At 53.3% G+C, this 24,813-nt stretch overlaps 4 protein-coding genes across 19 annotated transcripts; 2 read left to right on the top strand and 2 right to left on the bottom strand.

Annotated features, from left to right (window-relative positions):
* The first annotated feature begins 3 nt into the window (after positions 1-3).
* Positions 4-6,295, top strand: DXO (decapping exoribonuclease). 11 transcript variants are annotated; one of them, XM_036023864.1, is made up of 8 exons: positions 37-254; positions 468-869; positions 1,040-1,275; positions 1,364-1,583; positions 1,700-1,835; positions 1,960-2,054; positions 2,137-2,223; positions 6,250-6,295. In XM_036023864.1, the coding sequence occupies exons 2-8, from the start codon at positions 514-516 to the stop codon at positions 6,278-6,280; spliced, it is 1,161 nt and encodes a 386-aa protein (XP_035879757.1). In that variant the 5' UTR covers positions 37-254; positions 468-513; the 3' UTR covers positions 6,281-6,295. The 11 variants fall into 11 exon arrangements, 10 of the variants coding, with proteins under 10 accessions (XP_035879759.1, XP_035879760.1, XP_035879755.1 ...); XM_036023865.1 differs by lacking the exon at positions 6,250-6,295 and adding an exon at positions 2,369-2,461 and having other exon boundaries at positions 38-254; XM_036023868.1 differs by lacking the exon at positions 6,250-6,295 and having other exon boundaries at positions 237-254; positions 508-549; positions 768-869; positions 2,137-2,348.
* On the bottom strand, positions 2,393-12,215 carry SKIV2L (Ski2 like RNA helicase). 4 transcript variants are annotated; one of them, XM_028508395.2, is made up of 28 exons: positions 12,081-12,214; positions 11,900-12,003; positions 11,233-11,342; positions 11,017-11,134; positions 10,811-10,925; positions 10,632-10,706; positions 10,281-10,334; positions 9,996-10,186; positions 9,700-9,828; positions 9,343-9,488; positions 8,826-8,972; positions 8,612-8,696; positions 8,321-8,427; positions 7,859-8,005; positions 7,685-7,781; positions 7,314-7,526; positions 7,117-7,227; positions 5,641-5,871; positions 5,130-5,267; positions 4,836-4,973; positions 4,596-4,700; positions 4,163-4,310; positions 3,942-4,068; positions 3,599-3,809; positions 3,350-3,460; positions 3,055-3,273; positions 2,730-2,870; positions 2,393-2,635 (listed from the first exon to the last, which is right to left on the bottom strand). In XM_028508395.2, exons 1-28 carry the CDS (start codon positions 12,100-12,102, stop codon positions 2,435-2,437), a joined length of 3,741 nt encoding a protein of 1,246 aa, XP_028364196.1. In that variant the 5' UTR covers positions 12,103-12,214; the 3' UTR covers positions 2,393-2,434. The 4 variants fall into 4 exon arrangements, with proteins under 4 accessions (XP_028364196.1, XP_035879744.1, XP_035879745.1 ...); XM_036023851.1 differs by having other exon boundaries at positions 4,596-4,973; XM_036023852.1 differs by having other exon boundaries at positions 3,599-4,068.
* A 56-nt stretch (positions 12,216-12,271) lies between these two features.
* On the top strand, positions 12,272-18,320 carry NELFE (negative elongation factor complex member E). 3 transcript variants are annotated; one of them, XM_028509115.2, is made up of 11 exons: positions 12,272-12,385; positions 12,803-12,885; positions 14,277-14,346; positions 14,429-14,574; positions 15,064-15,138; positions 15,225-15,262; positions 15,448-15,719; positions 15,833-15,977; positions 16,116-16,170; positions 16,417-16,519; positions 18,107-18,320. In XM_028509115.2, exons 2-11 carry the CDS (start codon positions 12,811-12,813, stop codon positions 18,202-18,204), a joined length of 1,077 nt encoding a protein of 358 aa, XP_028364916.1. In that variant the 5' UTR covers positions 12,272-12,385; positions 12,803-12,810; the 3' UTR covers positions 18,205-18,320. The 3 variants fall into 3 exon arrangements, with proteins under 3 accessions (XP_028364916.1, XP_035879762.1, XP_035879763.1); XM_036023869.1 differs by lacking the exon at positions 18,107-18,320 and having other exon boundaries at positions 16,417-16,918; XM_036023870.1 differs by lacking the exons at positions 12,272-12,385; positions 18,107-18,320 and adding an exon at positions 12,392-12,504 and having other exon boundaries at positions 16,417-16,918.
* Positions 18,321-18,426: 106 nt separating this feature from the next.
* On the bottom strand, positions 18,427-24,726 carry CFB (complement factor B). The gene is made up of 18 exons (XM_028509114.2): positions 24,347-24,726; positions 24,024-24,257; positions 23,449-23,634; positions 23,146-23,319; positions 22,814-22,915; positions 22,582-22,718; positions 22,188-22,326; positions 21,738-21,869; positions 21,355-21,456; positions 21,129-21,266; positions 20,537-20,634; positions 20,281-20,398; positions 19,930-20,083; positions 19,767-19,843; positions 19,483-19,595; positions 19,064-19,196; positions 18,936-18,985; positions 18,427-18,632 (listed from the first exon to the last, which is right to left on the bottom strand). Exons 1-18 carry the CDS (start codon positions 24,408-24,410, stop codon positions 18,477-18,479), a joined length of 2,307 nt encoding a protein of 768 aa, XP_028364915.1. The 5' UTR covers positions 24,411-24,726; the 3' UTR covers positions 18,427-18,476.
* Positions 24,727-24,813: the final 87 nt, after the last annotated feature.

Raw genomic sequence — 24,813 nt, 5'->3', positions numbered from 1 at the left:
TCTCTCTCCCCTGGCTGCGAGGGGCGGCGCCGATGCGGATTCCGGGGCCCGTGCTGCTCCGCTGCCCCTGGGAACTCACGTCCCCGAAGCCTGGCAGTGCCGCGGGCGCGGGCCGCCGTGTAGTGACCAACTTCCTGGTGTGAGGGGTTTGCCAGCCACTGTCGCTGAGTGATTGCGCCAGCGAGAGCCGAAAAACCTCCTTAGCACCCCTCAGAGTTCGGCTGTACCTGCCGAGACGTCAAAGCTCTGCGGAGGTAGGAGTTGAGTTTGGCGGGCTGAGAAGTAACCAGATCCTTGATCTGAGCCCAAACACCCTTCCTAACCTCTTCGCCTTGGGGGTAAAAAGGTAGGGCATGGGTGCACCTGGCGGTGGTTCTGTGTAAGGGGCTGAGGCCTCCGTGTTTCAAGGCCAGACTCTCGCCATCAGGCGACTTACTTAGTCCTGACCCCGAGTCCCCATTCTCCAGGCCTCCGTTATAAAAGCGGAACTTTCCCCTCACCTCTCAGGATCTCATGGAGCCCAGAGGGACCAAGAGAGGAGCTGGGAAGGTAGAAGTAGCTGAACCTCGGAACAAACTCCCCCACCCAGCCCCTTCACTACCCACAGACCCTGCCCTCTACTCTGGGCCCTTTCCTTTTTACCGGCGCCCTTCCCAAATGGGCTGCTTCTCCCTGGATGCCCAACGCCAGTACCATGGAGATGCCCAAGCCTTACGCTACTACAGCCCACCCCCCACCAATGGTCAGTGCCCCAACTTTGACCTCAGAGATGGATACCCTGATCGATACCAGCCCCGGGACGAGGAGGTCCGAGAAGGCCTGGACCACCTGCTACGCTGGCTCCTGGAGCACCGAGGCCGGCTGGAAGGGTAAGCTGAGCACAGCACACAAGTAGATGCAGACCTGTACCTGCCCCCTAAAATTAGGAAAGCCAAAGCTGGAGGGCATTTAGTCCTCTGAAGAAACTTGAGCTGTTCTTTGGGGGAGCCATCTGAGCTACTGTTTGTCAGACGTTCAGCCTCTAACTCCTCTCTCTCAGGGATCCAAGCTGGCTGGCAGGGGCCATAGTGACATGGCGGGGGCACCTGACAAAACTGCTGACAACACCATATGAGCGGCAGGAAGGGTGGCAGCTGGCGGCCTCCAGGTTCCAGGGGACACTGTACCTGAGTGAGGTAGAGACACCAGCTGCTCGAGCCCAGAGGCTTGCCCGGCCACCCCTCCTTCGGGAACTTATGTACATGGGGTACAAGTTTGAGCAGTACATGTGTGCAGGTGAGAGTTGCCCCTGCTCTGTAGCCCCGTCCCCCTCCCCCAGAGACTGAGAGCCCCCACCCCTGCCACTGCTTCTCTCCCTGTACAGACAAACCTGGAGGCTCCCCGGACCCATCTGGGGAGGTTAATACCAACGTGGCATTCTGCTCTGTGCTACGCAGCCGCTTGGGAAACCACCCTCTGCTCTTCTCAGGGGAGGTAGACTGCACAGACCCACAGGCCCCGTCCCCACAGCCCCCCACCTGCTATGTGGAACTCAAGACCTCCAAGGAGATGCACAGCCCTGGCCAATGGAGGAGTTTCTACAGGTTCAGGAGGAGAGAGGGCAGGGCAAGAGCTTAGAACTGACAGCTGGGGAAGGGACTTGGGGGAAGAGGCGGAGGATGGAGGTGGGGTCCCACCGACACCTCATCTTTCCTTACAGACACAAGCTTCTGAAATGGTGGGCTCAGTCATTCCTCCTGGGGGTCCCAAATGTTGTTGCTGGCTTCCGTAACCCAGAGGGTTTCGTCTGTTCCCTCAAGACCTTTCCCACCATGCAGATGTTCGAACACGTCAGGGTGAGGCAGTGGTGCCACAGCCCCGAGGCCAAGACCATGGGTCCCGTGTTCCGGGCTGCATGTGCATTCCCCTCCCCCCACTCTTGCCCTCACTCATCTCTGCCTCCTCCTTTGCCCTCTCCAGAATGACCGTGACGGCTGGAATCCCTCTGTGTGCATGAACTTCTGTGCTGCCTTCCTTAGCTTTGCCCAGAACACAGTTATCCAGGATGACCCCAGGTGAGGCATTCGGCTCTAACCCTTCCCTCTGGGTCCCAGAAGCCCAGCCTCCAGCCCTCAACTGGCAACTCCCTCTTCTCAGGCTCGTCCACCTCTTCTCCTGGGAGCCTGGTGGCCCAGTCACAGTGTCTGTACATCGAGATGTACCCCATGCCTTCCTGCCCACATGGTATGTGGAAGCCATGACTCAGGACTTACCATCAACCCCCAAGACACCATCCCCTAAAGACTGATACTTAAGGGCGGGAGCTGGTTCTGTCTCTGTGGAGTTAAAGACATATCTCCAGGTGCTTCTCCCTATTGTGTCTAATGAGCTGAGTCACCCTCAAGCACACACAGACAGTTTGCTGTTTTATTACCACTTTTTACATGGGAGTCATTCACTGAGTATAGAGGCTGGCTGCGAAGACGATGTCCCTCCGTAGCAGGGTGGCTGCCGTCTCCATCTTGGCACCTAACACAGGCTCGCCTACCAGACGGGCCGCCCCCCGCAACGACCGACACATCTCGGCGAGGCGCTGGATGCAGCGGACCACCAGGCCCTCAGGGGTCCCCGAGAGCCCTGCCAACTCAGAGAAGGGCTGTGGGGGGAGCAGGGTGGGGACTGAATATGATAAACCTGGGCAGCCTTTCCCCAACCAGCTGCCTACAAAACCCCAAACCCTAGTTACTCACCATGCCCCGGGCCCACTCGTACACAACTCCAACAAGCCCAAAATTCAGCTCCCCTACAAATTCCTCCACTGTCTGGTTCAGGCCACAGGCCGCCTGAACCTCACCAATCCGCTTGGCCACGGCCCGGACACGTTCCACTCCCTACGGATGGGGATGGACAGTTAAGAACTGCCTTCTTGCTCTAGGATAAGGGAGACCCAGATCAAGGAACAAGCCATTCCAGCTCTTAGGGGCACTCACAGGCTGGAGAGGTCACTTGGGGAAACCTGGGAATGGGGACTGGGAATGTGCAGCCAGGGGAGGGAGAGGGGTGGGCACCCCATACCTGTTTGAGGGTACTTGGGAGCTGTTCCCCAGTGTCCCCAGGGCTCTGGCAGACCAGGCCAGAGAGCAGGGCTGCAATCTCCTCTGGCCGCAGGGCACTCAGAGCATTGTCAAACATGAGCTCAGTGAGGAGCAGCTCGTGGCTGCTCATGGCACAAGCCACCCGCCCCGCCAGCTTCACCGTGCCTGCCTCGTCTACATAACCCAGGGTTTGGAGCACCTGGACAGAAGATGGTAGGTGTTAGGAGCCTGCTGCCCTCCCTCACTAGCCCCCTTCCCCCTACCAACACTCTCACCTGTACTCGCTGGTGGTACTCGGGGAGCAGTAGCAGCGACTGATCTGACAGTAGGAAGCGCAGCCGCTCCATCTCCTTTTGTACCTGCATTCGCTCCCGAAGCTTCAGGTACTGTGGAGAGCCACGGGTAGGACTGGGTTAGCCTTCCTCTCGCCCTCCATAGGGCCCTGAGAACCAAGGCTGAGATAGGGTGGGCAGCCTTTCAGGGAACCAGAGAGAGAGCTTTGAAGTCAGCATCTGGGGCCCTACCTGGGCAGGGAAACGGGGGCTGTGCACACACTGAGCTTCCCGGATCAGCTCCTCGAGCTTCCTGGCACGGAGTCCACCCTCAACCACTGACATATCCTTAAGCTGCAAGTCGTTGACAGGGTCGAGGGTAGGGGGTCCTGCTGGGTAGGCCTGAGACAGGCGCAGCAGTTCCTGGACAGCAGTAGTCACGGCAGCAACAGGAGGATCCTGCCTAAGGAAGGAGTAGGTCCTGAGACTTCTCTTGCATAAGAGCTCCCTCAGGCCAGGGGAGATGCCCCAACCATACCTCCCACTCCCCATGATATAGTCCCTTCCCAGGAAAATGGGTTCCCCAGCATCTAACTTAAATTTCAGTTGCTGCCTCTTGCTGAAGTCCTCCAAGATCTTCTCTCCGTTCACCCGGAGCACTTTGGTGGTGATGGCAGCCACATCTCTGGGCTGAAGCTTGGCCACAGTGTGGTCACAGGGCCCTGTGAAAAGGGAAGACCAGGGTCAGGCCTCACTGTGACCCCAGTGTCCTGCCTGTACTGATGTTAGGAACCTGAACATCTGTCCCACTCTCACCTTCAGGCAGGAACAGCTTGAATCCCACAAGGTCATCTGGGTAGGGCACGCCTGGGGAGGCCGACCCCCTGTCCTGTGGGTCCTCAGACAGGGGCTTATCACACAAGACCAGGGTTGTGAATGATCTGCCAGTAGAGTTTGAGGAGACCTAGGGGAAGTGGGAGACGTCAGGACAGGGCAATGTGAGGAGTGGATGACAAAATTAGAGACAGCTCTCCACCTTCAGGCAGGGATCATGGAGCACCATGCAGAGCCCACCAGTATAGACTGGTAACCAAGTCAAACAATCAGAGCAGACAGGGTGGGGGAGGGGCATGTGGAGAAGGACCAGGAGGTGGGCATGAAGTGGTGGTGATGGGAAGGATCGGAAAACGAGAGCACAGCTGAGTGTGACCTGCCCTGCCCTCTGGGGCCCAGGTTCCCTTCAAGTCACCTGCAGGATCACACCCAGTGCATTGTGATGATCCTGATTCTTCACAACCACCACCCTTCCGGATGAGAGAGATTTCAGCCCATTCACAGACTCTATGACACGTCGCTGAAGAGTGAGGATATGCATGAAAGGGATAAAGGAGAAAGAGTCGGATGCTGGCACGAGGTTCAGGAGTCTCGGGAGTGTCGCCCTGTTTTCCTTCCCTCCGCCATCACCCCAACGACACACACACTGGCTCACCTGGATCAGGCTCCGAATCTCTGTCAATTCCTCTCCCCAGATGTAATACTCGGAAAGGTCGACCAGTTGGCCGGTCAGGTCAGGTTCCTCTAAGGCCTCCAGCTTCTTGGTTAGTTCAGCTAGAGCCTGTTCATGGGCCTGAGCAGAAGTGGGGGCAGGTGCAAAACAAGTCTCCAGGTTCAGTCTGCCACATCCCCACCTGCACCCCACTGGCCTCTACATGCTCGCCTCTTCCCGGCCTGGCTTCCCTTGTCTGACATCCAGCCTGGTATACTGATCACCCTGACCCCTCACCTTGCTGTCCTTGCGGGACGGAAACTCCGAGAAGCTCCTCTTCATCATGTCTTCCACCCGGAGGGCGTCCACCCGCAGCAGGTTGAGGATCATGGTGTATGTGAGGCGGAACTGCGACTGCAGCTGTGATGGCTTACCCTGTGGGGCAGGGGGGGGGGGCGGGGGGGCAACTGGGATGGGCCGACTGCCCCCAGCCAGCCCTCTACAGACTGGCTCTACCCCCAGCACAGGCAGTCCCAGCTCTGGAACCATGGGACCCCAGACAAACTGCCTGCTCACCTCCTCTGCAAACTCAGGGAACAAAACTAAGTGATAAATCTGCAAAGGGCCTGCTAGCTCCGTACTCACAGTAGGAAAGCTAGAGATGAGACTGGGTCTCACCCTTGGATTTGCTCACTCTACCTTGGCTTCTCCCAGGCAAAAGGAAAAAGAAAGGAAGGAGAAGGGAAGGGGGTTGAAGAGAGAGAATCCAGTTGGGGCCCTCCAGCTTTCCTCATGCTGCCTGGCTCACCGTCAGCATTCGGTGCAGGTCCACCATCTCGGGCACTCGGCCCTTGCAGAGCAGGATAACGGTGCCTGTGGGGTCCAGGCCCCTCCGGCCTGCCCTACCTGCCATCTGCACATACTCCCCAGGGAGCAGGTCCCGGAAGGTGGAGCCGTCGTGCTTGCGCATGGAATCAAACACCACTGTTCGGGCCGGCATATTTACCCCCATGGCAAAGGTCTCAGTGGCAAACAGGACCTGGGACACAGGAAAGAGAGGATCGGCAAAGGGGCTACACACAGACACCCAGCACATCTTACTCTGTACCAGGGCTACCTGACACGATGGAGATGGTTAATTCACAGAAGCCCATTTAACTCTCCGGGCAAAACTTTGGAGTGGGGACTATCATTTTCCTCATTTTATTGATTTAGCTGCCTATTTCTTTGCACCCCCACGTCCCACTTCCATACCCCCACTGTCAGTTATCCAACGTCTTTAAGGAGTATCTTTTTGTGTGAATATGCTGTTGCACATCATCTTGTCTTGTGTGTGTGTAATTTGCAATCCATATTGAAGGCATTTATAGATCCCCTTCTGTTTCCTCACTTCTTTTCCTCCACGTTGTGTTTTCAGCATCCATCTGCATTCCTGTGGTTATACCTAATCCCTTGCTTCCAACTACAGCAGGACACCCTGTGGGGTGCCTGCCCTATAGCTACCTACCTGCTCTCCCAGTGAAGGGTGCCTCAGGACCACCACCGACACCCTGCCACAAGACTAGAGCCAACAAAGGAAGGGCAGACACATTCCATCGTGGACCAGGATGAGAACTTCTTCATGGTTTATACTCAGGAATGGAATTGAGGATCAAAGAGTATGTTATTCTTACCTAAAGAATGCCAGGGCACACTCCAGACTGGCCACCCCTGTGTGAGAGTTCCTGTCATCCTGTACAGGCAGACCTCGCTTTACTGCATTTCACATACTGCACTTCAGTCAACGTGGAGGCAAGCCCCTCCACCAGCATAAAGATTACAATTCACTGAAGGCTCAGGAGATGGTGAGCATTTTTTAACAGTATTCTCTAATTAAAGTATGTACGTTGATTTTAGATATAATGTTACTGTACCTTTACAAAGTACAGTACAGTGTAAACATAACTTTCATATGTACTGAGAAACCAAAAACTCACTTTAATGAGGTATTCGTTTTGTGGTGGTCCGGGACCAAGCCCGCAGTACCTCCGAGGTCTGCCTGTAGTCCCTTATGGCTTCGGCAATACTTGATATTAGCCAGTTCCCTAAGTTTTATCAGTTTAATCACTGTGAAGTCTTATAAGTATTTCAACTTGCATTTTTCTGCTAACTTATATGCTTGCTAGCTTTTCGGGTTTCTCTTCTGAATGCATCCTCATGTTAAGATGAGAAACATAAAGTTCAGGGAAATTAAGTAATTTGCAAAAGATCTTGCAATGAGGAAGGAGCAGGGCAGCATGTGCACCTTGACCAGGCCACGGCTGAAAAGCATCTCCACGATCTCCTTGAGGATGGGTAGGATGCCGCTGTGGTGCACACCCAGGCCTCGGTGCAGGAGCTCTGACATGTGCAGGACCTGCAGATAGCCGAGAGGCCATGGTCAGGGGTGGGGGTGCGGAGTGCAGCACCCACTCCCACCAGTTTTCAGTGCCCCCTCCACACCTGGGGCAGCTGGCGGTCAGAGCCACGGAGGCGAGCAAGGCAGCGCTGCAGGAAGAGGTGAATCTCGCTCTTCTCTGAATTTGTGGTGAGGTCAAGGGAGGTGAGGCCCGCAGCCTGCTCATCACAGCGGCCCCGGGAAAAGGTGAACACCACCACGGGCAGCTGTGCACGGCGGCGGAGGGAAGCCAGGAGGGACAGGTACACACCTCGGTCCTGGAGAAGTGTAAAGGGACAGAGGTGGGAGCCAGTGGGAGGCAAAGTGGGGGCTGGTAAAAGACTGTCAGGCTGGGCAACACACAAAGCTCAAGTGCAGTCCCAGGGGACGAGGGAAGGGGTAAGTGATGACAGGTGTGAAGCCCGCTGGTCCTGACCTGTGCTGGGCCCCCCTGATGCGTGGGCTGCTTGGCCCCAAAGGTCTGGGCGTGTTTGCTCATCCTCTCCTTCTTGGCCTCCAAAGCTGCATAGTACCTGAGGTACATGGAAGGCAGCTGTCAGTCACACCCAGCCAGGCCCAGCCCTGACTCTCCCCTGCATCTCCAGCTTACCCCTTTGTGTGGAAGGTGCCTTGGGAGTCCAGCAACAGGAAGAGTTCGTCCTGGGTCTTGGGACTGTTCCCCGTAAAGAGATAATGCTCTAGGGGGACGGGGCGAGTGACAGTGCTGATCACGTAGATCTGACGACGCTTCAGTCGTCTGAGTGGGAAGGGAACAGTCGATCAGGGATGGGAGTGTGGGAAGGAACAACCCATATCCCCACCCACCTTCCCGCTTCTGGCCTCACCCAGTCTTTTCTGAGAGCCAGACTGGAAGGCTGCCCCTGTCGTCACATCTCTCAGCATGCAAAGTGGTCTGGGCCCAAGTGGGCCATGTTCCCTAGCCCCACCCCTTCTTCCTCCAACTCCCAAGGTCTGGCGACTCTTTCTGCTGTGGCAATCTTCACCCCCCCCCACCCCAATCAAGGAAGACTACAGCCTCTTTCACCCAAGCACCCCAGAACGCACATCTCACCCAATCCAGTCAGCAAATTCAAGGGCATTGGGAACAGTGGCACTCAGAAGGATGACAGAGACATGTTCAGGGAGCATGATAAGCACCTCTTCCCACACGACCCCACGCTGGGCACAGAGAGGGAAGACAAGTCATTGGGTGGCTCAGAGGGGCTGCCCTTCTGCTCCTAGGCTCCCATGGAGGGCAAAGAAGGCAGTAATGTTTCAGGGTATGTGGAAGAGGGAGCTGCTGAACTAGTTCCACAGGAAAGGGTTCCTGGGTGCAGGGTCCCATGGGCCTCATGCCCCTTACCTCAGCATCGTTGATGTAGTGAACCTCATCAAAGATGACCCACTCCAGGTCCCGGATGACATCTGAGCCACTGTACAGCATGGAGCTGGGGAGAAGAGAGACTGAAGGCTGACTCTCCAGGGCTCCTGCCTCTACCAACTTGGCCAACATGCTCTCCAGAACAGCCTCACGTTCCTCACCAAAAATCCACCCGTGTTGAGTGCCCATCTCTCACCGAAGGATCTCTGTCGTCATGATGAGGCAAGAGGCCTCTGAGTGCAGCTGTACATCCCCAGTGAGCAGTCCCACATCCCCAAATGTGTTTCGGAAGTCTCGGAACTTCTGGTTACTCAAAGCCTTGATAGGCGAAGTGTAGATGGTGCTGAGAAGAGGGCGTGAAGTGAGCCAGTCTCTCCATACAGACTGTGGCCAGCACCTCCTCTCCCACCCTGAGCCCTCCCAGCAGCATGCCGCAGAGCTCAGGGGCCCCCATTCTGCATCCGAACTGCCCTCATTCTCCTTCATGACATGACCCCAGGAAAATTCTGTTCCACATCCCTTTCCTGAACTAAAGCCACACAGGTCATTCTTCTAAACTCTCTCCCCACACCTTCTCATTTCTTCCTGGGCCCATGGCTCAGTTCCTCCCCCATATCTCCCAACTAAAAGATGAGGTAAAGACGTGGGAAGAGATGAGATTTAGAAAGGATGCAGGAGAAAGCAGGGACGGCTGAGGAAGGGAAATGCTGTACCGTGTCATGTGCTTCTGGGCAAGAGCAATGGCGTATTCAGCCACAACTGTCTTCCCTGCGGATGTGTGAGCTGCCACAAAGACTGAGTTGTGCCGTTCCAAGTGCAGGATGGCCTGTTTCTGGAACACGTCAGGCTCAAACGGCCACTGTGGGAGAGAGAAATGGATGGGGACTAAAGAAGGGAGGGAGAGGGGCCTTCCTACCTCTCACGGGGCACACAGGGCAGTGGGGAGAAGGCCAGAGTGAGGCAAGGCTGGGACTGAGGTCCAAGACTGCCTGGAATGCATCTGGCCTCTGGTGAGAAGAGGAAACAAGGCAGTGGGCTAGGAGTGGGATGTGAGGTCAGGGTCACACTACCTGGAAGGCTGGCTGGGGAATGAGGCGGTAGAAATCACCAACAGGGGTGGTGACATCCACAGGAATGGCCCACTGCTCCTGAGGAAGGGTTTTGGGGGGCTCTACGGAGGATGCAATTGTGGAAGCTTCCTGGAAAAGTAAGGGGTAGGAGTGATAAAGGTATAACCAGAAAACTCCCCATTACCACTCCCCTCAAAAGATTACTCTGGTCTTCCCCACAGATCCAACCAAGCCAACCCACCTTCCTGGTAGCAAGGCACCCTTCTTTCCTATTGTGACTACCCAGAAGCACCAACCTTCAACACTAGGTCCTCCAAGCTGCTTGCTCGAACCAAGGGAACACTACAGGGAGAGGCCGTAACTGGGTCCCCTCTGGTACCTCCTGGCTGTCCCATTGCCTCCCTCTCATCTTCATCACTGCCACCCAGATCCAGGGGCTCTAGCAGACTACTGAGGCTGAGCAACCCAGGAGCTGGAGCTGGGTAATCTGAGGAGCAAGGCAAAATGGGAGACCCAATCATGTCCATCTCTCTTCTATAGAAGAAGGGCACGTCTCCTATACCCCCCATCTCAAAACTCACCCTTTGGTGCAAAGTCCACACCTTTCTTGAAGCCAGGTGGAACAGTAAGAAGAGCTGGAGAACAGGGACAGAGGTCAGGCGCACTGCACAGGTGCACTGCACTATTGTACAGGTCAGACGTTACATAAACCTAAAGGATACCATTCACAGTATAGGCTTTGTAGCTGGGGACAGTTGTAATACTTTGCCAACAAGTAACAGTAAAAGTTGTTATGGAAGAGGGACCTTTTCCTAATTTGCTCAAAGGCAGGGAAGGACTAGCAGCAGCCCAGTGATGGGCCTGGGCCCCTCATCCTCAAGGCCCAGACTTGGAGCCCTGCCTCCTAGGGGTCCATCCTGGCACCACCTCACCTGTCTCAAAGTCTATCTCCTCCTCGGCTTCCTCCCGAGTGCTCAGATCTGTTATGGTGGGCTCATCCATTCCACCTGGGAGAGGTTGGACACATACGGATTCATGAGGGGTGATACGGGAACCCTTCCCTGGAGACTGAGAGCTCCCTCCCCTACAATCTCATTTCTACAAGAGTCACCTGGCCAGAAAGGGTATTGTGTTGGATTCCCCCACAGGGACTGGGAGATGGGCCCTGGCGGCCGGCGAAGAGATAATGAGGTCGTGGCTGACAGGTCTGTATTCTCCAGCAAGACCTGAGGCAAGAAATCAGAGCCCCAGTGAAGGTGATCTTGCCTCTGACCCTCCTTTTCCCAACTCTGCTTCTCGTGACCCCTGATCTCTTACCTCCTTGTAGCCCAGTATGTGGCCTGTGGTTGGGTGTCTTTGGGCTTGTAGGTCAGAGGGGACTGGGGCCCCCAGTACAGCAAGGAGAGACCAGGGATCCATCTTCCGCTGCCATTTTCTGGAGAAAAGGAAGTGGCTTTCAAATCTTCTTTCTTCTCTGTCTCAGCTTCCTTCAGGGGCCCATCTCCCTAGTCCAAGCCCCTCCAGACCCCTCACCGAGCTGAGTGTTCCAGGCCATGCAGAGGCAGCCAGGCTGGAGATGACAGAAACAATTGCTCTGCTTCTTGCTGCAGATCTGGGGCACAGGGAAGGAGGTTGTGCGGAAGCTGGAACAAGGGCAAAATGAGAGAAAGTGATGGGACTCATGTTTAGATCAGAAATGGTAGATGTCCCAGACAGACGAGGACAATCAAAGGGAAGCAATATTTTCCAGAGGCTGAATGCTTTACAAGACAAATGGCCTGCTACTGAATTACTACAGGCACTGGTTAATAATACAGATTTCAGATTTCAGAATCTGGGGCTGGACCTAAGAATTTGCATTTTAAATAAGGACCCCCCGCTGGCCCCCCACTAATTATGAGACACACTTAAATTTGACAATCACTGGACTTAGGAAAAAGGGTCCCAGACCTAAAGATGAAGAGTCAGGGGCTCAAAGGCTAGCATCTCAGCCACCAGTGAGATGAGAAAAAATATCGGGGGCGCTCCCTGCTGGTCCTCACTGGGGCTCTGACTTACAGCAGTTCCACTAACCTGGAGTCTGTCCTGCACCAGTCCAGGCCGGATGACAGGTGTCCAGAGAGAAAAGTGGGTCTTGCTAGATCCTACCGTAAGGTTTTAAGCTGATGCGGGTCAAAGGTTAGGGTCAAAAGTCACTCACAGTGCTCTCTGGAGCCCCAGCTATATTGAGGAGCTCCCAGCGCCCACTGCATCCCAGCTCCACAGCCCGAAGAGGCAGGTCCAGGGGATCTGGGGGAGGTAGCACTACGAGAGAAAGATCAGAGGTCAGAAGTCAAGGGTTGATTCCAGTCTATTCCTTTGTTCCACCCCCTCCCCCTCACCAAGCCTCTCCCTCTCCATCATATTGGAGCCACCGCGATCGCTCCGCAGCCCGGAAGTGCAGCAAGGAGCCTTGAGGTAAGCCCCGCCCCCAAAAGGGCGGAAGTGAAGGCGACTTCCGCCACATTAACACACTCCCTAGTGAGGACCAGTGCTACTGAGGGGCTGCCGGTAGAAGGTAGGGCGGAAGTATTTTCGCCTTGGTTACCGCGTTTTCCGCCCCAGCTACGTCATCGCTCTGAGCGAGCGATCTGCTGCCAGCGCGGGCGCCGCGCGAGACCTTGGGCCCGGGTTGACACCCCCTCAAGTAAGGCCTTCTCTGTCTCACCCTTCGTCCCTTTTTGTCCGAGCTCCTTCCTTTCTTCTTCTCTTTTTCGTTGCTCTGAGAGCGCTGCGCGGGTTCCACTGTCTCCTCTGCAGTTCGGGGTTAGTTGCCATACTAACCCCACTGGGGATAGGGGGCTTTTGATGCCATCATCTTGTCGATGGAGAGGGTGTTTCTCCCCTGTCCACGTAGTGCCCCAAGCCTCTGGTGCCCGTGATTCCTAGCGAGGAGGGAATGCTGATTGACCCCCACGAGCGGAGGCTTGGACGGCAGCCTAGCTTAAGCAAGGGGTAGGGAGAGGCGATACACAAGAGTAAGCCCGGAGGGCTGGGGTTGGATACAGTGGACTCTGGGTGTTGGCAGTGGAGAAAGATGTCTTGGGCCCTGCCCCTGAACCAGGAGCCACCATGTTGGTGATACCCCCTGGACTGAGCGAGGAGGAGGAGGCTCTGCAGAAGAAGTTCAACAAACTGAAGAAAAAGGTGAGGGAGTGTGGGGGGGCCTGGCCCAATCTTTCTCAGACTCTACACTCTGAGACCACTTGGGGTGAGGGCGAGGGATGGAGGGTTCTTCTGACTCATACCTAGAGACTGTCACCTGTCAGTGTAGCTTCAGAGGTGGGCTGGTGTCTTGTTGTGTACCTTGTCTCTTTCCTACTCACTTTGCCATGGAGTTGTCTCCCTTCCCCACGGCTTTTATTACCACCTAAAAGCTGGTGATCCCCAAGTTAGGTTTTTCCAGTTCCATCTGATGTCTTGCTGATAAACTTCACCTATCCAAAATAAAGTTATCACCTTCCTCCCTATTTTAATCTAGTTCATTTTTTTTTGTCTTCCAAATACAGACTGACCACATTCAATTCTCTTGTGTATTGGGAATAAAAAAGTCTCAGCACTGACTTCTCTATTTGCATAGCTAAACATTTGCCAAGTCATCTTGATTCTTTCTTGAAAGTAATTCCTCCCGTTTACTTTTTCCTGTGTATTCCATAAGTCAGGTCTTTGTTGACATTCACTTAGACTGTTGTAATGGTCTCTAAGCATGTTCCACAGTGTTTTTTTTTAAACAGACTTCTTCACCCTTTTTTAAATGATCCATTGAAAACACAAGATTCTGTCCTTTTTCTCCAAACCCTTAAGTGGTTTCGTTTTGTCTATAGAACAAAACTTTAAGTTGGCATCCCTTTTCAGTAAAACAGAACTATTCACTAGTCCCAAAACATGCATTCCAAAAGCCTTCTTCCCTCTGTATTTTTGCCACCCTGTTTTCTTTGTTTGAAATGCCCCTTTTTCTCAGTCTCTGTTGTACAGATTCTACCCAGGGTCCAGTTTAATAGCCATTTGATATCAGAAAATGCTCTCAAGTAGTTTTCACCTCTTATAAACATTCTTGGCGATTTAGTCTAGTCACTTTATTTCTCAGGTTGTAAACTTCTTTGGCGGGGAGAGGAACTGTGTCTCATACTTTTGCATATCCCTGTAATAAAGTAATGAATGGCGTGTTCTGTTAAATATACAGGGGATGGATGGATAAAGCCCCCAAGAAAGACACATAGGCTTATACTTACTTGCAGCTTATAACCTGGGGCTCTGGTCCATGATTGAACTCCTTGTCTTCATCTTCAAAAACATAATACTTTGGAAAGCCCCTGGATACCATGGTTTGGATAGCTTAGGTATCGCTGGCACTGCAGGTGGTCTGGGGGACCATATGTAAGAGGCAGGGGTGCCTCAGTGAACCACTCCAGGGGCACCATCTGCATTGTTTTCTCTCAGAACGGTGGACCCTGGAGTGAAATGCCCAGGGTCCTTGGGAAAGGATCTGGTCAGGCACTGACCCTCACCAACTCCTCTCTTCTCATTCTTGTTCCCAGAAAAAGGCATTGCTGGCTCTGAAGAAGCAAAGTAGCAGCAGCACAGCCAGCCAAGGCGGTGTCAAACGCTGTGAGTGACAGGAAATGGGGAGCATGGGAGCTGATCTTTCTCATACCTGGCCAACATAATGCCTTTTTCCCTCACCACTCAGCACTGTCAGAGCAGCCTGTCGTGGACACAGCCACTGCAACAGAGCAGGCAAAGCAGCTGGTGAAATCAGGAGCCATCAGTGCCATCAAGGCTGAGACCAAGAACTCGGGCTTCAAACGTTCTCGAACCCTGGAGGGGAAGTTAAAAGTAAGCACAAGCAGAAAGCTTGTTTAGGGAACCCTTGACTTCAGAGGGTGTCCCTGCAAGTTGGAATGGAGGTAGGTTTGGGGGAAAGTAATGCCTGTTCGATCACAGGCAAATTGCTCTATGGTTCTGAGCCGCAGGTTGCTTATCTGACAAGTGAGGAAAATGGGTGACTCCTGCGCTGTCCACTTTCCTGATTCTATGGCTCTAATCCATGAATTAGAGCTCTGGGATTGTGTTGTTCTCAGGAGTTAGACAGGCTGAAGTATCATCACATTCAAGAAATGTATAGATAAACTAAATACTTTGAGGAGATATTAGGGTCATTTATTTAAAATACTATATAATCAAATAAATAAGAAAAGTACAAAGCAATTTAAAAAAAAAGATAGGCCAGAAGAAGCTGAGAAGGTGAGGGAAGAGGAATCCCCTGTGTCCCACAGTTAGGCAACCCCTGCTCCCACACTGAGGTAGGTCTCTACCACCTTCCAGGACCCCGAGAAGGGGCCAGTCCCCACTTTCCAGCCATTCCAGAGGAGCATATCTGCCGACGACGATCTGCAGGAGGTAACAGTCCCCAATCCTCTGTCCCTGAGGGTACCCACCTGCCAGCAACTAGAATTGTCTTCACTGAAACTTGGTCTCTTTTTCAGTTGTCCAGACGTCCCCAAAGGAAATCTCTGTATGAGAGGTTAGCAATTTACAGATAGGACTGGGTCCCAATAGGTGGTGGTGGGAGGGGCTTACCAAGTCCTCAGGAGGTGTGGGGCTGGAATGGAAGGAGGTGAGGCTATAGAGGGAGTGTTGAGTCTCCACGGGATCTGGGAAGACAAGGTAGAGGCCCCCTTTGATCATCATTGCCTGTCTTTTCCCTAGCTTTGTGTCTTCCAGTGATCGGCTTCGGGAACTGGGGGCAGATGGGGATGAGGCAGAAGGCCCCGGGGCTGGTGATGGCCTCCCTCGAAGCTTTGACTGGGGCTATGAAGAACGTGGTGGCACCCGCTCCTCAGTCTCCCCTCCCCGAAACCGCAGCCGGGACCGCAGTCGTGAGCGGAACCGGGACAGGGACCGGGACAGAGACCGAGACCGGGACAGAGACCGGGACCGGGACAGAGACCGGGACCGGGACCGAGAGGGCCTTTTCCGCAGTGAGTTGGCTTGGCTGGTGGGAGAAGTGACTTCAGATAGGATTTAAGTGGCTCCAACTAAAGCACACTCTTAAATTGAAGAGTGAGACATGGTACATCTTGTGATCCCACAGGGTCGGACTCATTCCCTGAGCGCCGGGCCCCTCGGAAGGGGAATACCCTCTATGTGTATGGGGAAGACATGACGCCCACCCTCCTCCGTGGGGCCTTCTCTCCCTTTGGAAACATCATTGACCTCTCCATGGACCCTCCCAGAAAGTAAGGATGACATCAGGCCGAACTGATGATGAGGCTCAGGAGGAGGCCAATATGTCTCCAGCGGCCTATGAGCACGGGGTTGGCTGGGTTCAGAAGAGCTCGTAACCCCTCCACTAACCCTGTTTTCTCTCATCCCAGCTGTGCCTTCGTCACCTATGAAAAGATGGAGTCAGCAGATCAGGCCGTTGCTGAGGTTGGGATTTCCCAGATCGTTCGTTACTCCCACCCCTCCTGCCATCCTCATGTTTTCTCTTTAAAGTGCTGGGAGCCAGGAGGAAATCATTTCCTCTTGACAGAATAGTATCTCCCTGCTCACACAGGAAACCTTGTATTCTCAGATTCCTGCTCAGTCCACTCCTAGGATGGAAACTCATGGAAATCCACCTTTGGTTTGTCTGTAATGTTCCCCCATCTTCTGCCCTCCCCCCTTCTGCCCCAGCTCAATGGGACCCAGGTGGAGTCCGTGCAGCTCAAAGTCAGCATTGCCCGCAAACAGCCCATGCTGGACGCCGCCACTGGGAAGTCAGTCTGGGGCTCCCTTGGTAAGAACAGGATTTCTGCTCCTTCATTCTATCCCCCACCTCTCACGCCTTTCGTTTCCCTGCATGTCCCCGGGTTCTCTAGAGGTCAGGATTTGTGGGAGGCTGTGGGAATGGGAAGGAGAGTGGGCAGACCCTCTGTCAGTTGGAAGTAGGAGAAAGAAGAGAGAAAAGGGTTGAAAACAACTTCCAATAACTGAACAGGGAAGACATGAAAGCAGGTCAAGTTCATGAAGAAGATGAACATTTCATGTGGCCTTGTTCATTTTGAGATGAAGTATAGTAGGTTTTCTAAAATAAGCATTTGGAATAGAGATCTGGAACTCAGGCATGAGGTGAGAAATGAAAACAGATTAGTCATCTGTATCTCATGGTGGCTGCAAAATGACAGTATCATTGGGGGTCAGGGGGAAATGATCCAGGACTGGGCTTGGGAAATGGTAGGAAGGCCATATGGTAGGAAGGAGGGTTGTGTTCCTCATACCCCACCCGTCCCAGCTCTTCTGCGTGTTAGGCTGAAGTTGATGCAGCATAGTATGGAGAAGACATGACGCCCACCTTCCTCCGTGGGGCCTTCTCTCTTTTTGGAAACATTGACACCAGGAGGGGTCAGGGCTGGGAGCAGCACCAGGGGGACCTGGGCCCCTGAAACCAAAGAACCCCAGCTTTGAGGAGGGCATGATCAGCAGTGGCGGGATATAAAAATCCAAGAGATGAGAGCTGGTGTGGGGGGTTCACTCTAGCCCCAGAGTGGCAGGGATGGAATCCTTGGAGATGGGGCGAAGAGAAAGACACACTGGATACAGGGAGGAAAGAGAAAGGGGAAGAGAGCCCAAGGCTCACACAAGAATGCTCAGGGTCAAAGCTACCCACGGAGTGAGTTCTCCTGGTAGGGAAAGGAGCGTTTCTCGGTGTGAATAACCAAGTTTAGCTGAAATAGATTTTCTTGACAAAGGAGTGAACAAAACAAGGGGTTCAGAGCAAGAGTGGCCTTCCAGATAAAAGACCAACATGTCAACAAAGAGCTGTAGAGATTTTCTTTTTTCTTTTTTTCAAAGATTGTATTTATTTTTAGAGGGGAAGGGAGGAAGAAATAGAGGGAGAGAAACATCAGTGTGTGGTCACCTCTCACATGTCCCCTGCTGGGGACCTGGCTCGCAACCCAGGCATGTGCCCTGACTGGGAATCGAACCAGTGACCCCTTGGTTTGCAAGCCAGTGTTCAATCCAATGAGCCATATCAGCCAGGGTGAGATTTTCTAATTTTTAATTTTTGATGTACTAACTAAAAGCAATTAAGTAAGCACCATTCACATGTGTCAACAACAACATTTGGGAATTTTCTAAGAACAAAACATTTGTTACAGTATCCCCATGTGCCAAGATAACAGCATAATACTCTTTGCCCCAGTGATGAATTGGCAGCCACTAGCCTAAGGGGCTAAAGGGAGACAGGCCATCCCAACCACCAGAGGGCAGCATAGAAACCAGGCTTCCAAAACTCAGGTCAGGAGTGAGGAGGTAAGACTGGGCCTAGGGTCTCACCAATGCTCTCGGTCTGGCCTTAACTAATCCTTTCCTTCCAACCTAGCTGTCCAGAACAGTCCTAAGGGTTGCCACCGGGACAAAAGGACCCAGATTGTCTACAGTGATGATGTCTACAAGGAAAACCTTGTGGATGGCTTCTAGTTACGGAGCTGGATTTCTTGTGCCTCGTCTGCCCCAACACTGGTCTCAGTAAAACACTGAGGTGGAAGCTCACCATCTCCCTCAGCCTCTGGTTTTTCAGAACTTGGAATTGCGGTTGAACCGTTAAAAATGGCTCTTCGATTTGATTTGTTTTGCTTTGTAACAAGGTAGCCAGTGCACATTCCCCACTCCCTTCCCCAAAAGGATCTTGAACACAGTATAGTCAGAGCTGTTTTAATTTGATCACATGCCCCTTTCCAGCAGGAAACCCCTCATAGAAATTCCAGATCCTCATTTTGGAGTTTCTCCTTGAGCCAGGGGAGCACTTGGAAGAGGTTGATGTGAAAGTCTCGGGCGTGAGCAGGTACCTGGTGCTGCAACCGCTTGTCTTTGCAGACATCCACTACACCCCAGCTGATCACACCAACCTGGAAAGGTCAAGGGGTTGCCACGGATCGTTTGGTAGGATTCCTTCCTCATCCCAGAAAGCAAAACTACTCCCAAGTGCGCCTGCACTGACCTGGAAGAGTTAGACTAGTGACCCAGCTCAGTCCTGTCCTCTGCAGCACCCAGGCCAGACACGAGGTCCTGAGCCAATCAGTCCAGGGAATAGCCCTAAGGTGAAATGGGCTCTGCCCTCCCCTTTCTAGCCACATCCTTTTGACTTGACTGCTTCAGGGCCTGTGCTGACCACTAGGCATCTCCCTGCTACTGGGAAAGGGGAGACTCACTTGAATGAAGCGGCTCCTCTTGTGAATAATCAGGGGACCACCGGAATCACCTACAGGAAAAGAGAAGCTGTAGGGAAAGACTCTTGGGCCTCGGGAACTTGCAGCACAACCAAAGAGCCTTTTCTCACCTTTGCAAGTGTTGGGATCAGCATAGGGGTTCACCCCTCCAGTGCAAAGGAACCTGGGGGTGACCACCTTGTGGATGTCCTGGACTTTCTCATAGCCTGGGGCCTTTTGAGCATCTCTCTCACATGCATCTTTCTGTAGGTGAGGTGGGAAGCATGGAGAAGGGGATAACAAAGTTTGCTTAGGGAGAGTCAGAGGCAGGGGTGCCCAACCTGCAGGCTGCATGCAGCTCAGGATGCCTGTGAATGCAGCCCAGCACAAAATCGTAAATTGACTTAAAATGGGAGGTTTCTGTGTGTGTGATTATATGTCACAATGCATTTAATGTGTGGCTCAGAACAACTCTTCCAGTGTGGCCCAAAGATGCCGAAAGGTTGGATACCCCAGGTACAGGAACTCCTTAGGATCCCACATTTCTTACCCTATCCCCATTCTTGATGTAGACCTCCTTCCGAGTCAGCCTCTTCCTCCCATCCTTGACCAACTCAGACACAAACAGAGCTTTGATATCCTTTGCAGGGAGCAGCTCTTGCACTGGACAGATGGACAGACGGGATCATTTCAGCACTCCCCACCCCCATCTCAGCAAACATCCCTCAGCCCCTCCGTGTGAGTTAGGGGCTGAGCAGTTATCTCCTGCAGGAACTCTCATGCACCCTTGTCTCTTGGACTCGCATCCCAGTGCTCTCCCTGAACATGTCTTACTCTGCTGCTGGCAAGTGGTTGACAGCGGAAGCCTCAAAGCTTGATTTGTCCCCTTGGTGCAAGGGAGACAGATGGGCCTGTTGAGGAAAGATGGGGAAATTCAGGGATGACACACTGTACCTATCCAGTCTTCCAGCCCCACCTTTTTCTCAGGAAGCCACACCTGAGAGTCTCAGTAAACTTCAGTTTGTTCTTGAGCTTGATCAGGGCCACGTCGTAGTCATAAAATTCAGCAATTCCTTCTGCATTTTTCTTACTGATGTTGTACTTGGGGTGAAATAGGACTGCTTCTATGTCCATGTCATGCTTTATCCCTCCTAAGGTTGGAGAATTGTGGGTAACTCTGGACCTCCCACTTCTCTGTAGGCAGCCTCCCGCCTTTGGCCCCACCGCATCCTAACTGGTCCAGTGTACAAAGGAAGGGACTACGTAGAGGGCAAGTGGGCTGTGGGCTCTTGAAGTGGGACGTATTAGCCATAAGGTGGAGCTCAGGATTGATTCTTGTCACCCTTACCCACGTTGACCTTGATGGAGTGTGACTGGTCATCCACCGTGAAACAGTGTGCCGCCGTCAGCACAAAGTACTCCGACACCACGGCCCCCATGCAGTTCTCGTGTCCCTTCGAAGGGCGCTGGGAACAGAATGGCAGAGGGGGGAGCTCCACTTTCACAGACACCACACTCAAGCATGGAAACTTGGCCCTTTCCCTTACCCACACTTCACCCTGACCTCAGCTCCCAGAAGTCCCCACCACGGGAACACTGCTTACAGTGACGGAGATCTTGGCCTGCCACGGTTGCCTGTGGTAATCACTGCTCTCCTTGTGCTCCCAAACCATGCCACAGAGACCCAGAGTCCGGCTTTCATCTGACAAAAAAAGAACGTGCTGAAGGCTGGGACACCATTCCAAATAGCTCCTGTTAGGGAGGGACACCTACATGTCCATGGGGACCCAAGGCCCATAAGGAGAAAAGGAAAGGCAGGGGCATTTGTTTACTTATGGTGAAGACAAGAAATCACTGATACAATGACAACAATTTGAGGCTAAGATTGGAGACCTGGCTAATTTCAGGCCCAACTCTTGCTGTCCTCTGACATCCCTCAGCTACAATTTGCATATCTGTAAAACAAGGGACTGGAGAAAGGTCTCTGACGTCTTTTAGAGTTCCATGCCTCTAAGATCAGGAAGTGGGCAGTGTCAGGAAACAATAATGACACTCAGGTAGAAATGAGTCCTCAGAAATGAGGACAGCCTTCCATACCGCCATGGCTTTGGGAGGAGAAGAAAGATGAGTGACCTGGGGGAGCCTGGGGAGAGCTGAGTTTCCCAACCATCTTACACTATTCTGGTATCTTCCTACCAAGCATTTGGAAGAAAACATCTTGCAGGTTTTCCATGTCCTTGACTTTGAACACATGTTTCTCTTTATCTTTCTTGGAAGCCAAAGCATTGATGTTCTCTTGGTTCACCAGAGGCCCAACACCAAACACATAGATGTCTGAGGGAGAAAAGGCGAGGGTGAGGGTCCAGACCCTGGGGCGTAGGAACTGAAAGTAGGGTTCTGGGTTCTGGGTGGTAAAACTTACCCAGGTACTCTTCCCTTGGGTTTTTGCGATCCCTACCAATGTCCAGCAAGGCCCGGATATCGTGAATGACAGGGACTGGATCCCCACCCATGTTGTGCAAGCCTACAGAAGAGATGGACCATGACGGGGGAGGCAAGGAGGAGGGTCAAGGAAGATAAATTGGCCAGATATAGTGACACATGGCCGGTTAAGCAGGTTGGGAAGGAAATGGAAGTGATAGATCATGGAGAGACCCCCTTGTAAAGTGTCACAGAAAAGATCAACATGGTTGAGGCCCATTGCTGCTCAGGGCCCCCACCATGAGTCACTGTTAGGTGTGGACTGAAGGGCCACACACTGGTATGAACGGTTGAGAGTTGGGCAGGAGAAAGGACCCTTCTGACCGTCAGTCATGAGAATGATGACATGGCGGGTGCGGTTCCAGCCTTCCGGGGGGCTGTTCCCTTCCCAGCTCATCATGCTGTACACGGCCTGGAGGGCCTTCTTGGTGTTAGTTCCCATCTTCAACTTGTGATCTGTGGAAAGGAAGGAGACCGTCACCCCACCTAGCCTTCCAAGACATTCTTGAAACCCAGAGGCCTGTCAGCAGTAGATTCCACATTTTCCAACTTCGTTAGTCGTCACCCCTCTGACTTCCCTTTGACCACAAAGTGACTCTTTCAGCCCATAACAGGTTCCCACTAACCCTTATTCCCCACTGACCCTGATGTCCAACTGTGCATTACAAAGTGGTCTCCCTGGCCCCCTGATGTGGTCTTATGCTACTCCCTGAGCCTTCCAACCTCTCTGACCCCAAAGTGAACCTCCCGCCATTCTCTTCCCTGACTTCTGACCTTCATAGCTGATTTTGTTGAGCTTCTCTGTGACCCAGTCTGCATTGCTGCTCTCTGCTTGGGACACTCTGATCAAAATGTTGGTGTCTGTGGCATATGTCACTAGACCATATTTTGGCTTCACTCCATAACTTGCCACCTGAGGGAAGTAAAGGGTCATGGCATTGCTGGGACAGGGAAGGACATAGGAAGAGACTCAAGGGTTGGATAGTCACTCTGAGGTTTGTTGGGGAGTCTGGGTTAAAGGTCAAGAAACTGCTTCAAGTAAAAGGGAAGGAGGGCCTGGATGTTTCTAGAACCCTATGGCTCAGAGGGTCTGGGAACACCAGGAAGCTAGTCCAGGCACAGCAGTGAGATTCATTTAGGTCCCCACATTCAGGGGGAGTGGCTTCACCTTCTCAATGAAGTCTCTAAGACAGTTCTTGGCCCCTGTGAAGTTGCGTGCCCCAATACTGTCTGATCCATCCAGCACAAGATAGATGTTCATGGAGCCCGAGGGATCCAGGACGATCTTCCTCTTCTGTTGTTCCCCTGGGTGCCATCAGAGACACTCAGGCTCAGTGTGCATGATCTCCTGCCCACTCTCCCCCAGTTAGTTCCCTGCCCCATCTCCCACTCTGTCAAACCTGGTCTGTGCCCGTCCTCAGCATCGACTCCTTCTATTGTCTCTGTCAGGGAAGACAGGAAGGCTTCGGCCACCTCTCCAGGGGTATCGTACATAAAGGAGTCTGGCAGAGGTCAGAAATCAGGTCAAATGTCTGGGAGGGTCAGGGACACAGGGACCAGAGAGACGGGGGACGGTGGGTTTCCAGAGTGGAAGAGCTCAAAAGTGAGGAAGTTCTGCAGGGAGGTTTAGAAGTGGAAGGAGCTAGGTTAAGGGGAGAGAAGATAGTGCCCTGTTATGAGGATTGAGGATGAGAGAACAAGATCGGACCTGAGGGCATAGGTCAAGGGTCACCTTGGCAAGAAGGCTCTGTTCCACTCCAAGAGCCACCTTCCTGGCATGTTCGCCGCTGGGAGCCACGTAGGGTGAGCCCCCGGCTACAGTAGTAGGTGACACTGTCTTCAAGGCGGTACTGGCTGCCCACCTTCCTTGTGCCAATGGGGATGCCTGGGTTGGGGCAGGACCCCGCTGCAGAGGCATGAAATAAGGAGGTGAGGGCCAAAGCCAGAGAGAACACAGGAGTTATGGCACCACTTCCTCAGGTTGCAGAGCAGTCAGGGAGAGACCACCATCATGTGGGGAGATGATGCTTCTCACCTCCATTGTCACAGATGGCTGTTTGCCCATCCCACCGACCAGTTGCTTGGCAGCTGCGGTTGGCAGAACCCCGGAGAATGTAACCATCATAGCAGTGGAAAGAGATCTCATCACTCACATTGTAGTAGGGAGCCCGGGGCCAGTACTCCCCATTCTCAAAGTCCTGTGGTCTTGGGCAACGAATTGCTTTGAGGGAGAGAGACAAGCAGAATTTACTGAGAGAGAAGGGCTGCCCTTTAGAGTATCCCTTCTGGTCTTGAAGTCCCTGCCACTGAGTAAAAGCACCTTCTTGGTTGCACAGGAGCAGGGTCCTCAACCCATGGGGAGTCCTGCTGCTCCTCCCTTCCCATTCCTGAGTGTTCTGTTAACTGCTGGGGCTGCCTGGTAGTGGGTAGATGCTAAATTAGCTCCCCTCCCTCCTTCTTCCTCTCTCCTTCCCACCTCCAAACCCAGACAGCCCCTATACTTGCTCAGCCTGCCTGGTCTCAACACACTAATCTCACGCTAATCTGGACCTTGGCCGCCACCGGCTCTAGCCCTCTGCTAGCCCATGCCCACCCCCACTGCCCTCCAACCTCTGCATTCTGCCTTTTTGACAATCTTTTGGTCTTGGGTCCTCAGGGTGCTCCAGGACCCTGTGGATCTGCAGATGCGAAGCTGCACAGGGTATGGGTAGAAGCCAGACGGACACACGTACTCCAGTGCCTGGCCCTCCTTGAGAAGCCGGAAGGAGCCACCTTTGATCTCTACTCCCTCCAGAGAGCAGGGGCTGTGGGGCTCAGGCACCGGCAATGGTGTCGCACCCACACCTAAAAAAACAGACTGGTGAAGCCTGGCCTGACAAGGCCAAGGAGGGATTCTGGGGACAGCAGGAACAGGGGCAGTGATCCTGGCTTACCTCCAGACAAGAGGTGCAGGACCAAGGGTACCAGGCAGAGCCAAGGGCTGAGATTGCTCCACATGGTCACAGAAGGCAGGAGAGAGGCTGCGGCTGGAGACAGAATGGCCTTCCCCAGCCTGTGCTGTGTGTCCGCTTGGCTCAGTGTCCAACCAGAAACTGCAGACCCAGACCAGGCTGCATTCCCTTGCCCTGCCACCAACAACCTCTAGCCTTTTATGCAATCAGAATGCTGGCACCTGTGGCTCACCCTGTCAGCCCTGCCCACATCACTTCCCGGAATGTCCAAGCAGGTGGGCCCCTGAGCTGCCAGTCAAGGAATAGAAACCGCACAAGCCCCACCCTTTGCTGCCCAAGGTCTGGAGCTCTCCCCTTCAACATCTCTTCTCTGCCACAGTTCTCCTCCCCAACAAGCCCAGACTGCCCACTTAAGGGGCCAGAAATAAGCCCCAGCCGGCCCCCTGTTG

The sequence above is a fragment of the Phyllostomus discolor genome, chromosome 4, assembly GCF_004126475.2.
Source record: "Phyllostomus discolor isolate MPI-MPIP mPhyDis1 chromosome 4, mPhyDis1.pri.v3, whole genome shotgun sequence".
Lineage (NCBI taxonomy): Eukaryota > Metazoa > Chordata > Mammalia > Chiroptera > Phyllostomidae > Phyllostomus > Phyllostomus discolor.
The sequence above is the reverse complement of the archived record's forward strand: the minus strand, read 5'-3'. Positions and strand labels throughout refer to the sequence as shown.

Coding starts and splice junctions, on each gene's coding strand:
- SKIV2L (XM_036023850.1), bottom strand. CDS start 12,102: ATGATGGAGAGGGAGAGGCTTG. Junction 10,707..10,810: donor ACAATACCCTTTCTGGCCAG/GTGACTCTTGTA, acceptor AACCTCTCCCAG/GTGGAATGGATGAGCCCACC. Junction 8,428..8,611: donor ACTACATCAACGATGCTGAG/GTAAGGGGCATG, acceptor CTCTGTGCCCAG/CGTGGGGTCGTGTGGGAAGA.
- DXO (XM_036023862.1), top strand. CDS start 514: ATGGAGCCCAGAGGGACCAAGAGAGGAGCTGGGAAGGTAGAAGTAGCT. Junction 1,276..1,363: donor TGAGCAGTACATGTGTGCAG/GTGAGAGTTGCC, acceptor CTCCCTGTACAG/ACAAACCTGGAGGCTCCCCG. Junction 2,055..2,136: donor GTTATCCAGGATGACCCCAG/GTGAGGCATTCG, acceptor CCCTCTTCTCAG/GCTCGTCCACCTCTTCTCCT.
- CFB (XM_028509114.2), bottom strand. CDS start 24,410: ATGTGGAGCAATCTCAGCCCTTGGCTCTGCCTGGTACCCTTGGTCCTG. Junction 23,635..24,023: donor CAAAAAGGCAGAATGCAGAG/GTTGGAGGGCAG, acceptor TCTCCCTCAAAG/CAATTCGTTGCCCAAGACCA. Junction 20,084..20,280: donor CTCCATCAAGGTCAACGTGG/GTAAGGGTGACA, acceptor CTCCAACCTTAG/GAGGGATAAAGCATGACATG.
- NELFE (XM_036023869.1), top strand. CDS start 12,811: ATGTTGGTGATACCCCCTGGACTGAGCGAGGAGGAGGAGGCTCTGCAG. Junction 15,139..15,224: donor CCGACGACGATCTGCAGGAG/GTAACAGTCCCC, acceptor TCTCTTTTTCAG/TTGTCCAGACGTCCCCAAAG. Junction 15,263..15,447: donor AGGAAATCTCTGTATGAGAG/GTTAGCAATTTA, acceptor TCTTTTCCCTAG/CTTTGTGTCTTCCAGTGATC.